Source organism: Phyllostomus hastatus, unplaced genomic scaffold (genome assembly GCF_019186645.2).
Source record: "Phyllostomus hastatus isolate PE091 unplaced genomic scaffold, TTU_PhHast_1.1 phas_contig_65, whole genome shotgun sequence".
In the NCBI taxonomy this organism is placed as follows: domain Eukaryota; kingdom Metazoa; phylum Chordata; class Mammalia; order Chiroptera; family Phyllostomidae; genus Phyllostomus; species Phyllostomus hastatus.
In genome coordinates, this window is record NW_025333932.1 from 3,960,855 (window position 1) to 3,973,966 (window position 13,112).

Here is a 13,112-nt window from a genome sequence, read left to right on the forward strand (position 1 = left end):
GTTTGGATTTTGTTAAATAAGTTGAGAAGCTGTCTATTCTAGAATGCTCCCTTATCTCGACCATAAAAAATACATGAGGTATAGAAAATTACGTAATGAAAATGTGCTTTATCTTTAAAGACTTTTTTATTTAAAAAATTTTATTGAATTTATTGGAGTGGTATTGGTTAATAAAAATTATTGTATACCTGAAACCTATATAATACATCTTATGTATATTGTATTGCGTGTTCACCACCTGATAAGTCAAATAAGTCTCCTCGTGTCACCATTTATTCCCCTTTTATACTCCTTTAGCTCCCCTCACCCCCCTTTCCCTCTGGTAATCACCATACTGTTGCCTATGTCTATGAGGTTTTTTGTTTTTGTTTTTTTTTTTTGCTTAATCCCTTTACCTTTTCCACTCAGCCCCTCAACCCTCTCCCCTCTGAATGTCGTCAGTTGATTCCATGTATCCATGCTCCTGTTTCTATTTTGTTGGTTTATTTTGTACATTAGATTCCACATATAATTAAAATCATATGATACTTGTCTTTCTCTGACTGGCTTATTTCACGTAGCATAATACTCTTCAGGTCCATCCATGCTGTTGCAAAAGGTAAGATTTCCTTCCTTTTATGGCCAAGTAGTATTCCATTGTTGGGAACTGCCCTGCCTGGTTTCAGAAGCTGTAACCCACCATGGCTAAGGCTGAGTAAGAGACAAAGCCAATAAGGAGACAAAGCTTCCCGGCACAGGTACGACCTCTGCCCCCTTTTACTTCACCCTGCATAGCCCTGGGATGACTGGTTAGCCAATGACAGGTAAGATTCCTCAAGGGAGGGACAACCTAAGACAGGCACAGTCATGATGGGGCCATCAGGGAAGGACTTTGGGGGCTATAGAAAAAGGGGGTGGTAGACCCTCACCCCTTGGCTTTGACATAGCCTGAGTCCTCATTCTGTCTGTAAGAAGTCTCCAGATCTCTTGGCTGCCTTACTTCCCCTGCCTGACTTAAGCCTGAAACAATGCCGGAGGGTGGCACAGCCCTGGGCAGGAACAAGCAGTTCCCTGTGGCAATTGGGCCTAATAAAGAATATATAAAATCCTGTGAAACCTGCTTTGCTAAGAATGTCCTCAACTTTCTCATAAGGGTCCAGGCATGAAATGAGTTTTGTTTCCCAAAGTTTTATGGTCCTTTAGCTAACTGGCCCTGACTCAGAATAAGCCCTCATAGTTCTCTGAATGTTATCTATTGTTTGATCATTACTTCCTGATAATGATGAATGAGGATCTTCCTTGATGTAATGTTCCCAGAAAGCAATAAAAGCCTGTCCAGGCAAGGGTCAGGACATTCTCTCACTCTAAGAGTGGCCATGCTGTCCCTTTTCTTCACAGGACTTCTGCAGTCCGTGTGATCTTGTTCATCATATCTACAACACCGTGAACACTACTGGCCAGAGTCCACATCATTCCATTTTGTAAATGAACCACAGCTTTTTATCCCCTCATCTACTGGTGAACATTTGGGCTGCTTCCAAATTTTGGCTATTGTACTCATAAATAAAGCTGCATTGAACACAGCAGTGTATATATTCTTTTGAAGTAGTGTTTCAGGTTTCTTTGGATAAATTCCCAGAAGTGGAATTACTAGGTCATAAAGCAGTTCCATTTTTAATTTTTGAGGTACCTCCATACTGCTTTCCAGTGGCTGCACCAGTCTGCATTTCCAGCAACAATGCATGAGGGTTCCCTTTTCTCTACATACTTGCCAACATTTGTTTGTTGATTTATTGATAATAGCCATAACCAACAGGTGTGAGGTGATATCTCATTGTGGTTTTAATTTGCATTTCTCTGATGATTAGTGATGTTGACCATTTTCACGTATGTCCATGGGGCACCTGTATGTTATCCTTGGAGAAGTATCTATTCAGGTCCTTTGCCCATTTTTAATCAGATTGTTTTTTTGGTGTTGAGTTTCATAAGTTCTTTATAAATTTTGGATATTAACCCCTTATATGATGTATTATTAGTAAATATGTTCTCCCATTCAGTGGGTTGTCTTTCATTTTATTGATGGTTTCCTTTGCTGTGCAAAACCTTTTCAATCTGATGTAGTTCCATTTGGTTATGGGACTTGCCTGAGGAGATATATCAGAAGAAATATTGCTATAAGAAATGTCTGAGACTTTACCACCTATGGTTTTCTTTTCTAGGATTTTTAGGGTTTCATGACTTACCTTTAAATCTTTAATCTATATTGAGTTTAATTCTTGTGTATGGTGTAAGAAGGTGGTCTAGTTTCATGTTTTTACATGTATCTGTCCAATTTTCCCAACACTATTTATTGAAAAGACTGTCTTTACTCCACTGTATGTTCTTGTCTCCTTTTTCAAATATTGACTACAGAGGCATGGGTTTATTTCAGGCCTCTATATTCTGTTCCATTGATCTGTATGTCTTTTTTAAAATGTTTATTGATTTTAGAGAGGAGGAAGGGAGAATGAGGGAGGGAGAAAGGAGGGAAGGAAGGGGAGGGAGAGATGGAAGGGGAGAGAGAAAGAGAGACAGACAGACATTGATTGGTTGCCTCACATAGGGGATCGAACATGCAGCCTAGGTATGTGCCCTGACTAGGAATCAAAGCCACAACATTTTGGTTTATGGGACAATGCTCCAACCAACTGAGCCACATCAGCCAGGGCTATAGGTCTGCTTTTATGCCAGTACCATGCTGTTTTGATTACCAAGGACTTGCAGTATAGTTTGATGTGAGATTGCATAATTCTTCCAACTTTATTCTTATTTCTCAAGATTGCTATTGCTATTTGGGGTCTTTTGTGATTCCATATAAATGTTTGGAATATTTGTTCTAATTCTGTGAACTATGTCATTGGTATCTTGATAGGAATTGTGTTGAATCTGTAGATTTGCTCGTGGTAGTATGGACATTTTCATGGTAATTCTTCCTATCCATGAACACGGAATGCTTTCACTAATTTGTATCCTCAATTTCTTTTTTCAGTATCTTATAATTTACATCCTTGGTTAAATTTATTCACTGGTGTTTTTTTCTGATGCAATTGTAAAAGGGATTGCTTTCTCAGATTCCCCTTCTGATAGTTCATTGTTGGTGTGTATAAATGCACCTGATTTCTAGATAATTATTTTGTATCCTGCTGCTTTACTGAATTCATTTATCAGTTCTAGCTTTTTTTGTTTTGAGAAATCTTTAGGGTTTTCTGTGTACAGTATCATCTTATCTACAAAACAATGACAGTTTTACATCTTCCTTTTCAACTTGGATGGCTTTTGTTTTCTTCTTCTTGTGTGATTGCTGTGACTAGGACTTCCAGTACTGTTTTGAATAAAAGTGGTCAAAGTGGTCATCCCTATCCTGTTTCTGATTGTAAGGGAAACAGTTTTTGCCCACCAAGTATGATGTTGGCTGTGGATTTGTCATATATGGCCTTTATTATGTTATGTTCCTTCTATTCCAACTCTGAGTTTTATTATAAATGGGTGCTAGACTTTAAATACCCCTTCTGCATCTATTGATATAACCATGTGATTTTTATCCTTCATTTTGTTTATGTGGTGTATCACATTTATGGATTTGTGAGTATTTTACTAATCTTGCATCCCCCAAATACCATAGTTTTCCTCCCAATTTGGGAGTAAAAGGGGTGTGTGTCTTATAGTCTGAATGTAGCTTATCTGGCTCGCTGTGGGGGTCGGGCGGTGGTAGTGGAGCAGGGTCACAGGTTATTAAATATTTTACATCTTTTGCTTCAAAAATTTTTTTCTATTTTCCTCCTCTAAAATCTAGGTGCATCTTATAGTCCAGTGTATCTTATAGTCCTAAAAATACAGTAAATCCCACTTGATTATGGTACATGATCTTTCAAATGCACGTCTGGATCTGGTTTGCTAATATTTTGTTGGGGATTTCAGCATCTATGTTCATCAGGGATATTGGCCTATAATTTTCTTTTTTTTGTAGTGTGTTTATATGCTTTTAGAATTAGGATAAGGTTGGCCTTGTAAAATGAGCTTGGCAGTCTTCCCTCTTCTTGAATTTTTCGGAATAGTTTGAGGGTAGGTTCTGCTGTGATATTTATTATTTCCTTTCTTCTACTCATTTTGGGCTTAGTTTGTTGTTCTTTTCCTAGTTCCCTCAAGTGTAAAGTTAGATAGTTTGAGACTTTTCTTGTCTCTTAAGGTAGGCCTGTAATGCTATGACTTTCCCTCTTAGGATTGCTTTCCCAATGTCCCACAGATTTTGGGTTGTTGTATTCTCATTTTGATTTATTTCAAGGTATATTTTGATTTCTTCCTTTATCTCATTGTTAACCCATTCATTATTTACTAAGATGTTATTTAGCCTCCATGTCTGTGTGTTTTTCAGTTTTTTTTTTTTCTTGTGATTGATTTCTAGTTTCTTAACCATTATGGTCAGAGAAGATGCTTGATATGATTTCAATCTTCTTAATTTACTGAGACTTGTTTTGTGTCCTAACATGATCTATTTTAGAAAATGTTCCATGTGTACTTGGAAAGAATGTATATTCTGAAGCTTTGGGGTGAAATGCTTTGAAGATATCAATAAAATCCATCTGATTCACACTGTAATTTAAGGTCACTGTTTCCCTATTGATTTTCTGTCAATGGGGTGTGAATTTATTACTGTCAGTATCTCCCTTTATGTCCATCAAAATTTGCTTTATATATTTAGGTGCTCCTACATTGGGTGCATAAGTGTTTGAATGGTTATATCTACTTGTTGGATTGCTCACTTTATCATTATGTAGTGACCTTCTCTGTCTTTTATGGTAGCCTTTGTTTTAAAGTTTATTTTGCCAGATCAAAGTATTGTTGCCACTGCTTTTTCTTCCTTTCCATTTTCAATCATTTTCCATCCTTTTACTTTTAGTCAGTGTGTATCTTTCATCCTGAGATGGGTCTTACTTTCTTATCCATTCAGCTACTCTATGTCTTTTGATTGGAACATTTAAGCCATTTACATTTAAAGTGATTATTGATAAGTATGTATTTATTGCCATTTTGTTCTCCTGTGTTCCTCTGTCATCATCGTCGTCATCTTCTTCTTCTTCTTCTTCTTTGTCTTAAAGAAGACCCTTTAACATTTCTTATAACACTGGTTGGTGGTAACAAATTTCTTTAGCCCTTTATTGCCTGGGAAGCTCTTTATGTCTCCTTCAATTTTAAATGATAGCCTTGCTAGATAAAGTAGTCTTGGTTGTAGGTCTTTGCTTTTGATCACTTTGAATATTCCATGCCAATCCCTTCTGTTAAGAAATCAGCAGACAGTTATAGGAACTCCCTTGTAGGTAAACATCTTTCTCTTGCTGCCTTTAAGACTGTCTTTGTCTTCAACTTTTGCCACTTTAATTATGATGTGCCTTGGTACAGGCCTGTTTGGGTTCATCTTGTTTGGGACTTTGTGCTTCCTGGACTTGTATGTTTTTCCTTCACCAGGTTAGGGAAGTTTTCAGTCATTTCTTCAAATGTGTTCTTGATCCCTTGCTTTCTCTCTCTTCTCCTTCTGGCACCTCTATGATGTGGATGTTGTTAGTTCCATTTTGTCCCAAAGGTCTCTTTAACTATCTTCATTTTTTATACATTTTTTTTGTTTTTTTTTTCCTGCTCTGACTGGGTATTTTCTGCCGCCTTGTCTTCCAAGTCACTGATTCAGTTCTCTACTTCATCCAACCTACTGTTTATTCCTTCTAGTGAATTCTTCACTTCAGATATTGTATTCTTCATTTCTGACTGGTTCTTTTTTATGGTTTCTATGTCCTTTGCCAAACTTTTGTAGTTTTAACTATATTCTTTGAACATCCTTATAACCATGTTTTTAAATTCTATATCTGATAAATTGCTTGCGTCCATTTCATTTAGCTTTTTTTCTAGACATTTCTCCTGTTCTTTCATTTGGGGCACGTTTCTTTGTCTTCCCATTGTGTTTGTTTCTTTGTATTAGGTAGATCTGCTACGAATCTCAGTCTTGTCAGGGTGGACTTATATAGTAGGTGGGACCCAGTGGCACAGTCTTCTTGATCACCTGTGCTGGGAGCTCCAGGAATGTCCCTGTGTGGGTTATGTGAGTCCTCCTGTTGTAATTGAGTCTTGATTGCTACTGGCCTGTTGGTGCATGGGGTCAGCCCTCAGGCGGGATACTTCTGAGGATCAACCCTGACCACAGTATATGAGGTGCTATGCAGATGCTGACCACTTGAAGTGGTATTTGCCTCAGCGGGGTCTGGTGCTGAGATTTCCTTTTGGATATGCTGTTTGTGAAGCTGAAGAGATACTGCTCTGATGTTGTCTAGTTACTGGGCATGTTGGTTCTGAGGCCTCTTGGTAAGACACTCTGGGGCAGACCAATGTCAGATGCTGTCTGTGGCTGGCTCTGGACAACCTGGTTAGAGCTACAATGCAATCCAGTTTGTGGCTGCCTCTTCTGGGCCTGGTGTCTGCAGGAAGAATCAAGCTGTTCACCAAGGCCACTTTTATCAACACTGGCCTGAAGGCGTGTCAGAAAAATTCTAAGGCACCCCAATATCTGCCTCTGCCAGCTATCTGCTTATTAGGCTCAGTTACTGGTGGTACTCAAATTGCATGAGTTAGGTTCTCAGTGAATCACCAAGTAGGGATAAGTGGTGTTCATGAGATTGAAATGGGTTCAAACCTGGTGGCAGTGCTGGGTCTGAAGCTGTTCAACAAATATTCCAGGGTATACCCTATCTAGTTGCCCTCTGCTGGGTGCTTGCATACCTCTGTGGTTAGGCAATTCTCAGGGAGTCATCAGGGTGAGGCTAGCAGAGTTTATCAGGCCAAAACGGACCAAGGTTTTGGGTGTGTGTGAAAGGAGGCCTCTGTATTGGTGGGGTGTATGTGGAAAAAACGATCCCTGTCCTAGAGCCACACAACTCAGTCTGTCCCACATTTTGCCAGAAACCCAACCTTAGCAGGGCAGGGCTGATGGGAGTTCAGAGTTATGGGGCTAGTGGATATCCTGTGAAGAGGAGATGCCAGTCAGGCTTGGTGGAAGGTAGAGGGGGCAGTAGCCCCTGCCAACAGCGGTACAACTCAATTGGTCCTGGATTCTACATATACCTTGACAGGGTGGAGCCACCAGGAGTTCAGAGAGTGGGGCTAGTGAATTTCTCATGTCGGGGAGGCTCTAGTTATGTTCATGAGAAAATAGGGGAATGGCTCAAGCCCCAACATCACACAACTCAATCACTGACACCCCAACCCAGGTAGCTGACTCCTCAAAAAGACACAGCTCCACAGAGCAGAAGTGGGGGACAGGTGGTGGTGACAGGGAGTCCACAGAGTGGGGCTATTGCATTCCCCAGGCTGATGGTGTCTGAGGTGTGGGAGAATGACTTAGAACAGGGATCCTGGAGGTATCCCTTCAGCTGTCTTCCCAGAGCCACAAACCCCAGTGTCTTCTCACACAACTCTAATCTTCTCTGCTCTCCCTTTGCCAGAGCCCAGGGTGAGTGGCTATGAATGAGATTTTGTGCATTGGCCCTTTAACAGGGCACTTATGTCTCTAGGAGACTCCCATCTATTCCCGGTGGACAGAATTCCTGATTTTCACAGCCTGATGTTATATGGGTGCTTCTTCCTGGTACTCCGGGTTGGGGAGCCTGGCTTAAAACTGAGACCCCTCACTCCTCAGGGGAGTAGCCCCCACACACCATATAGCTGAAATATCCTTCTGAACCTCAGCTGCCACCTGTGGGAGCACAGCCAGCCTTTTTCCCTCTCCCTGTCCTACCTACTAGTCTCAATGTGGCTTCTTCTGTAAATCCTTGGTTATAAGACTTCTCTTCAGCTAGTCTTCAGTTGGTTATTCAGGATGCTTGCTGTACATTTTAGTTTTAATTCCAGTTTGGTCCTAGAAAGAGGTGAGTTTAACTTCCATGTACTCCACTGCCATCTTGGATCCCTTCTTTCTAGAGACTTCTAATTTATAACAGAACTATGAATGTAGGCCCATAGTAACCTATGCCAAAGTAACCTGTGCCAAAGACTTCATTTTTTACTTAAAGTAATAAATTTACTGTGTGTTTGCAAATACATGCTACTATGGACTGAATGTGTGCTCTCCATATCCCTAGTTTGAAGCCATAAGTCCGCCTTCTGATGATACTTGGAGGTGTGGCCATTGGGAGGTAAGTAGGATTAGATCATACCATGGCTGTGAAACCCTTATGGGGTTCTTACAAAAAGAGGAAGACAGCAGAGTTCTGTCACTCTCCCTGCATGCACCCAAGAGAGACCAAGTAAAAACTCAGGGAGAAGAAGGCTTTTACTGGAACCTGGCAAGGTAGGAAAAAGCACCCAGCTCCCTTTCCTTCCCCTACCTCTTGTCCTTCAGCAGAGAAGCACAGCAGTTTCCCCAGCACCCACCTCCCTTTCCTTTTCTACCTTCCTCTCATCCTTGAAAACAAGAGGGAGAAGTCTCCTGTGCATCACCTTACTTTCCCTTCCCCACCTACCTCTCATCCTTTGAAGAAGTGGGGAGAATTTTGTCCACCACACACCTCCCTTTACTTTTTCTACCAACCTCTTCTCCTTGGAAAGAAGTGAGGAGAACTCTCACTAGCACCAACCTTTCTTTCCTTTTTCTACCTACCTCTTGTCTACCTACCTTTGAAAGAAGTGAGAAGATGTCCCCACAGCACCCATATCCCTTCTTACCTACCTATCATCCTTGCAAAGAATTGGGGAAAATTCTCCATTACCACTTTCCTTTCCTTTCCTCTTTTCCTTGAGGAGAAGTCTCTCTAGCACTTTTTTCTTTTCCTACTTAACTCTCATCCTTGGAAAAAAGTGAGGAAATGCCTCTATAGAACCCACATTCATTCCTTACCTACCTCTTGTCCTTGAAAACAAGTGGGGAGATGTCTCCCCACCTCCCTAGTTACTCTCATCTTTGGGAAGAAATGCAGAGGAGGCCACCCCTTTCTGTTCTGTTTCCTACCTATCTGTATAATGGGTTTGCTTTCTACCTATCTGTATAATGGGCTTGCTATCTCTGAAGAGAGGCTTGCTGTACGTAATACATTTGCTGCATTCTAGAACAGTGTTTCTTAGTCTTTTTTAACCCATGCTCTACCACTCACACAATTGATAAACATAAAAATTCTATACTCAATACCATTTAACATTAAAAACAAAGTAAGTATCTTGACTAAAAGGAAATTGTAACAGTGAGAGAAACAACCATACATACATAGTTTCTTGATCATGCTGTCACCATGTCCCACTCCCCCTTCCTTAGTGACCACTTGAAGTCTCATCTTACCTATCCTGGTTTAGCAATCTGATTTCACTTGCACTTGAAGCAGAGTGATCCCTTGGGCAGACTTTTATGCCACCAAACCTCACAAGACTGATGCAGAACACCAGAAGGCTGACTCATTATTTTATAACAACCAATTTTAATGTCACATAGGCCATGGAATTTGTACTGATACCACCAGTGAATGCATGCTCTCCTTGTGGTTGACCTGCACCAGAAGTTCAACTAAAATGAGGAGGTTGCTGGTGAACATGGAATTAGGACATGAAACACAAGATGAATCAAATTTCTGAAGGCCTGAGCCTCAGCTAGTCTGATGCGGCCAATTCCTCAGTGGGCTAATCTTGCCAATAAAGCCACACACAGTTGACTGCATCCTTCTCCATAATAGAAATGTCCTTCCAGTACAACCACTGCATTCTATCTTACGTTGTGGCCAAGGCTCCTCTCTCCTCTGGATAGTGTTTGGATGGGTGCTGCCAAAATTTGCCTCTATGACTTTTTTCTATAGTGTTTAATACACTCAATCAGGTTTAATGGAAATCTTGCAACACTAAAACCCAGGTTATCACTTTTGAGCACTTCATATATCTCTGTGCAGTATTATGGGTTTATTTTAAAATTAAGCTCTCAGAGGGTAACCTTTCTCTAAACTTCTGGGGGATGACTTTCTGTGTCACTCATGCTCATGGCAGTTTATTTTTCTGTGTGCATATGTAGTCACCTACACACACTCACACCCATTTGTATGTTTTTTTTTATTAGAATTTAACCCTTTACTCAGAGGCATCCCACAGGCACAGACTGTATTTCCTTAGTTTTTAACTGAACTGTGGAATCATACAGTATTGAACTAAAAGCATAAGATTTAACAAAGATGGTAAACATGTGAGAATATTGCCCAGTCTTGAAGTAGTTAACCTACCATGGAAGTGATCAAAGTGTCAGCTCTGTCTGCATGACACATGCATTCCCAACAAGGGAATCATTTATATCTGCAGTATATAAATTAAAAAGTACTTGAAAACCCTTTTAGACATGTCTGATTTGCTCACCCTGTAATGCACAGGGGAAAGCATGGGTTATGCTCCCTCAACAAGATCAATAACACTCAGCACAGAAAGACCTTCTAGACAGTTGTTGAAGGAAGTGCTGGTTGTGGGTCAAAGGGGATGACAGCCACCCTCACCCCCTAATTTGGCTCTTGTCTCAAATAAAGCCATTGTTGTCATATCCTGCTACAGGGATGCATTCATTACTGAGTGACAACTAGCTTCCATGAAGCTGTTTTCACTCAGAAAGGGTGGGATTACATTTTCCCACAATATTTTTTATCCCTCAAATGCTTTTATACCATAAAAGGCTTTTAAAACCATTTTGTCTTGGAAACTGAGATAACCTTCAATACCATTTATCTCTTGGTAGCACCTAATAAAAATCCATAGGGACCCCATTCCCCAACAGAATCCATTAAAAACAGAATCCAGGAATTAGCATTCACAGACAACAATAGGAAGTTTGTTTGCTTTTAAAGCAGCTCAGTCACTACTGGTTCTTGAGCAGTGTGGTATCCTGACAATGTCAGCCCTGCAGGGCAGGAATGTGACAGTCCCTCTTGGTTCTAGCTCCCACACCTTACAACAGGTAGTTTGCCAATGTACTCAGATACCAGTGAAGAGAGTTCATGTCACACCAGAAAATAGTTTCTTCGTACCTGAGGTTAGTTACCATAAAAGTTGCAAAGTTTCCCTTTCCTGACAAAATAAACATACATATTAAATGATTTCAATCTCAGCCAGAGGGTTAAAATAATGCACATAAAGGAAAACACCCATTATAACTGGCTGCCTCCCTTGAACTATTTCAGAAATCACTTACTCTGCAGCAACTCCATCACTTAACCAGATTGGGCTTTGCCCCAGCCTCTTCCATAAAAATGGGATCTTCTTTACTTGGCCTTTTACTGTCTTCATTCCTTGCAGAAAAAAAAATTTCCTTCTCTCTCCTCCATCCTTTGTTACAGCTGAGTTCTTGCTTTTTATATGGACCTTGCTATTCCGTATACTGTGGCTTACCTTATTCATTTTGTCACAGCAATGCCCTGTGGGTCCCAATATTCTATCACCTTCTCTGGAACCAAATGTGTATTGAACATATATGCTGTGCAGGATGTTGGTTATTCAGTTAGATTTAACAGAAAATGATGTGGAAAAGTTCTTTACCAAGAAAATATAAATATTGATATTTAGAAATTTAGAACATTTTTGGTCTCTTCTCCTAGAAATCTATTGAGCCTTCAAGCAATCACCAGAAAGATATCCTTTATAAAACAGTGGAGAAACACACATAAAAATGGCTACTGACATTTTATTAATACCAGTGTCTTACAGAAAGGGATGGAGACAGTCTAGTTGGAAACCACTAGAATGTGACTTCAGTATTTAAACCTACTGAAAATGTATGCTTATTGCTGTTTTAAAACACTTGAGAGGCAGAAAACCAGGGCTGGTTTTTATTTTTTGAGGTTGTCACTTTCATTTTATCCATGAGAACATACACTGTCATCTCAACCTGTAATGAGTCACTTGTCTTTATGTGGTATGCTTCTGTATCTCCTAACCACATTCCTGTGAGCTTTAGTTCAGGCACATTGAAAAAAATATGGTTAATTCTGGTTCTTTCTTAGTGCCTCTGATTTGGGGTATTTGTTACAGCATCTGCATTGGTCACTCAACACTCATACACTTTATTAGAATCAGGGAAGATAGCTGGATTTCCATCTCCTTTATTGCTATCAGCTCAAAGTTTGTTGCTGGGGATGGGGAGGCAGGAAGAGATACACTGGGGAATAAGTGGAATCTCCAGTGCTAACACTCAGACTACCAATAATTTATAACTATGTGGCCACTTGTTTTCTAGTATTTCTGGGATTCATGAAGCACAGATGTTTCAGTTAAATGGAAAATAATCAAAAAAAGGAAATCAGAGGCAATGCTCTTACCTCTTCTACCACAGGACAATGCAATCTTACCTGGTTGGTAGAAGTCAGGCGACAGCTCCCTGGCTACAGCTCTTGCAATGTCGCTCTCCTGGCGGGCAGCCAGAGCAGCCTGGTCCGCAGCATCAGCTTTGGCTCTGGCGTGTGCAGTCCTGCAAGGAGCACAAAGGACCAGCCATCAGAGCTGCACCTTGTTAATTACACACTGACAAGCAAACTGGATGCAACCAAAAAGAAATGCTAATTGTGATCTGGCCCTGCACCTGCACCATCAAGTCTTACAACTCCTCTTGCTGTGACCTTTCAATGAAGACAACATGCATGAAACTACCAATAAAACACCTCAATCCTTCTTTCAAGACACACGATGGATAAGCAAGTTCGGTACACCTTGAAGAAAAACTTACTGGTTAAAATCTCCTGTTGCCTAGAGAGGTGAGAAGATGGCATCGGGGTAGGAGGGTGCAGATCCCACTTCTCCCTACGCATGGGAGAAATCCTAGATGATCTATGGAGTAAAACAGCAAACAGCCAACAGTATATCAGCATATATGAAAATAGGAAACCAAAACTTGTAGCAGACACTGAAAAACCAGACAAAAAAGAGTAGGTGGAAGCGGTGAACACCAGGATACCCAATTATCCAATGAAAGAGGAAACCCAACAACAAAGGAACCACCAACAGATAACAATAGAAGGTGAATGAGGGAGTGGAAACCACACAAACCTTAATCCAGGACCTATCTAGAAATACAACTAAATAGCAGAGAAATTACTGAGAACAAACAA

General features: G+C 40.5%; 1 protein-coding gene across 2 annotated transcripts in view; it reads right to left on the reverse strand.

Moving 5' to 3' along the window:
* The window catches only part of JPH1 (junctophilin 1), a 91,323-nt gene that overhangs the window by 14,044 nt on the left and 64,167 nt on the right, over positions 1–13,112 (reverse strand). For both annotated transcript variants that reach the window (XM_045849488.1, XM_045849487.1), the window contains exon 3: positions 12,357–12,475. In XM_045849488.1, coding sequence (XP_045705444.1) covers positions 12,357–12,475 — 119 coding nt within the window. The remainder of the gene's footprint in view (positions 1–12,356; positions 12,476–13,112) is intronic.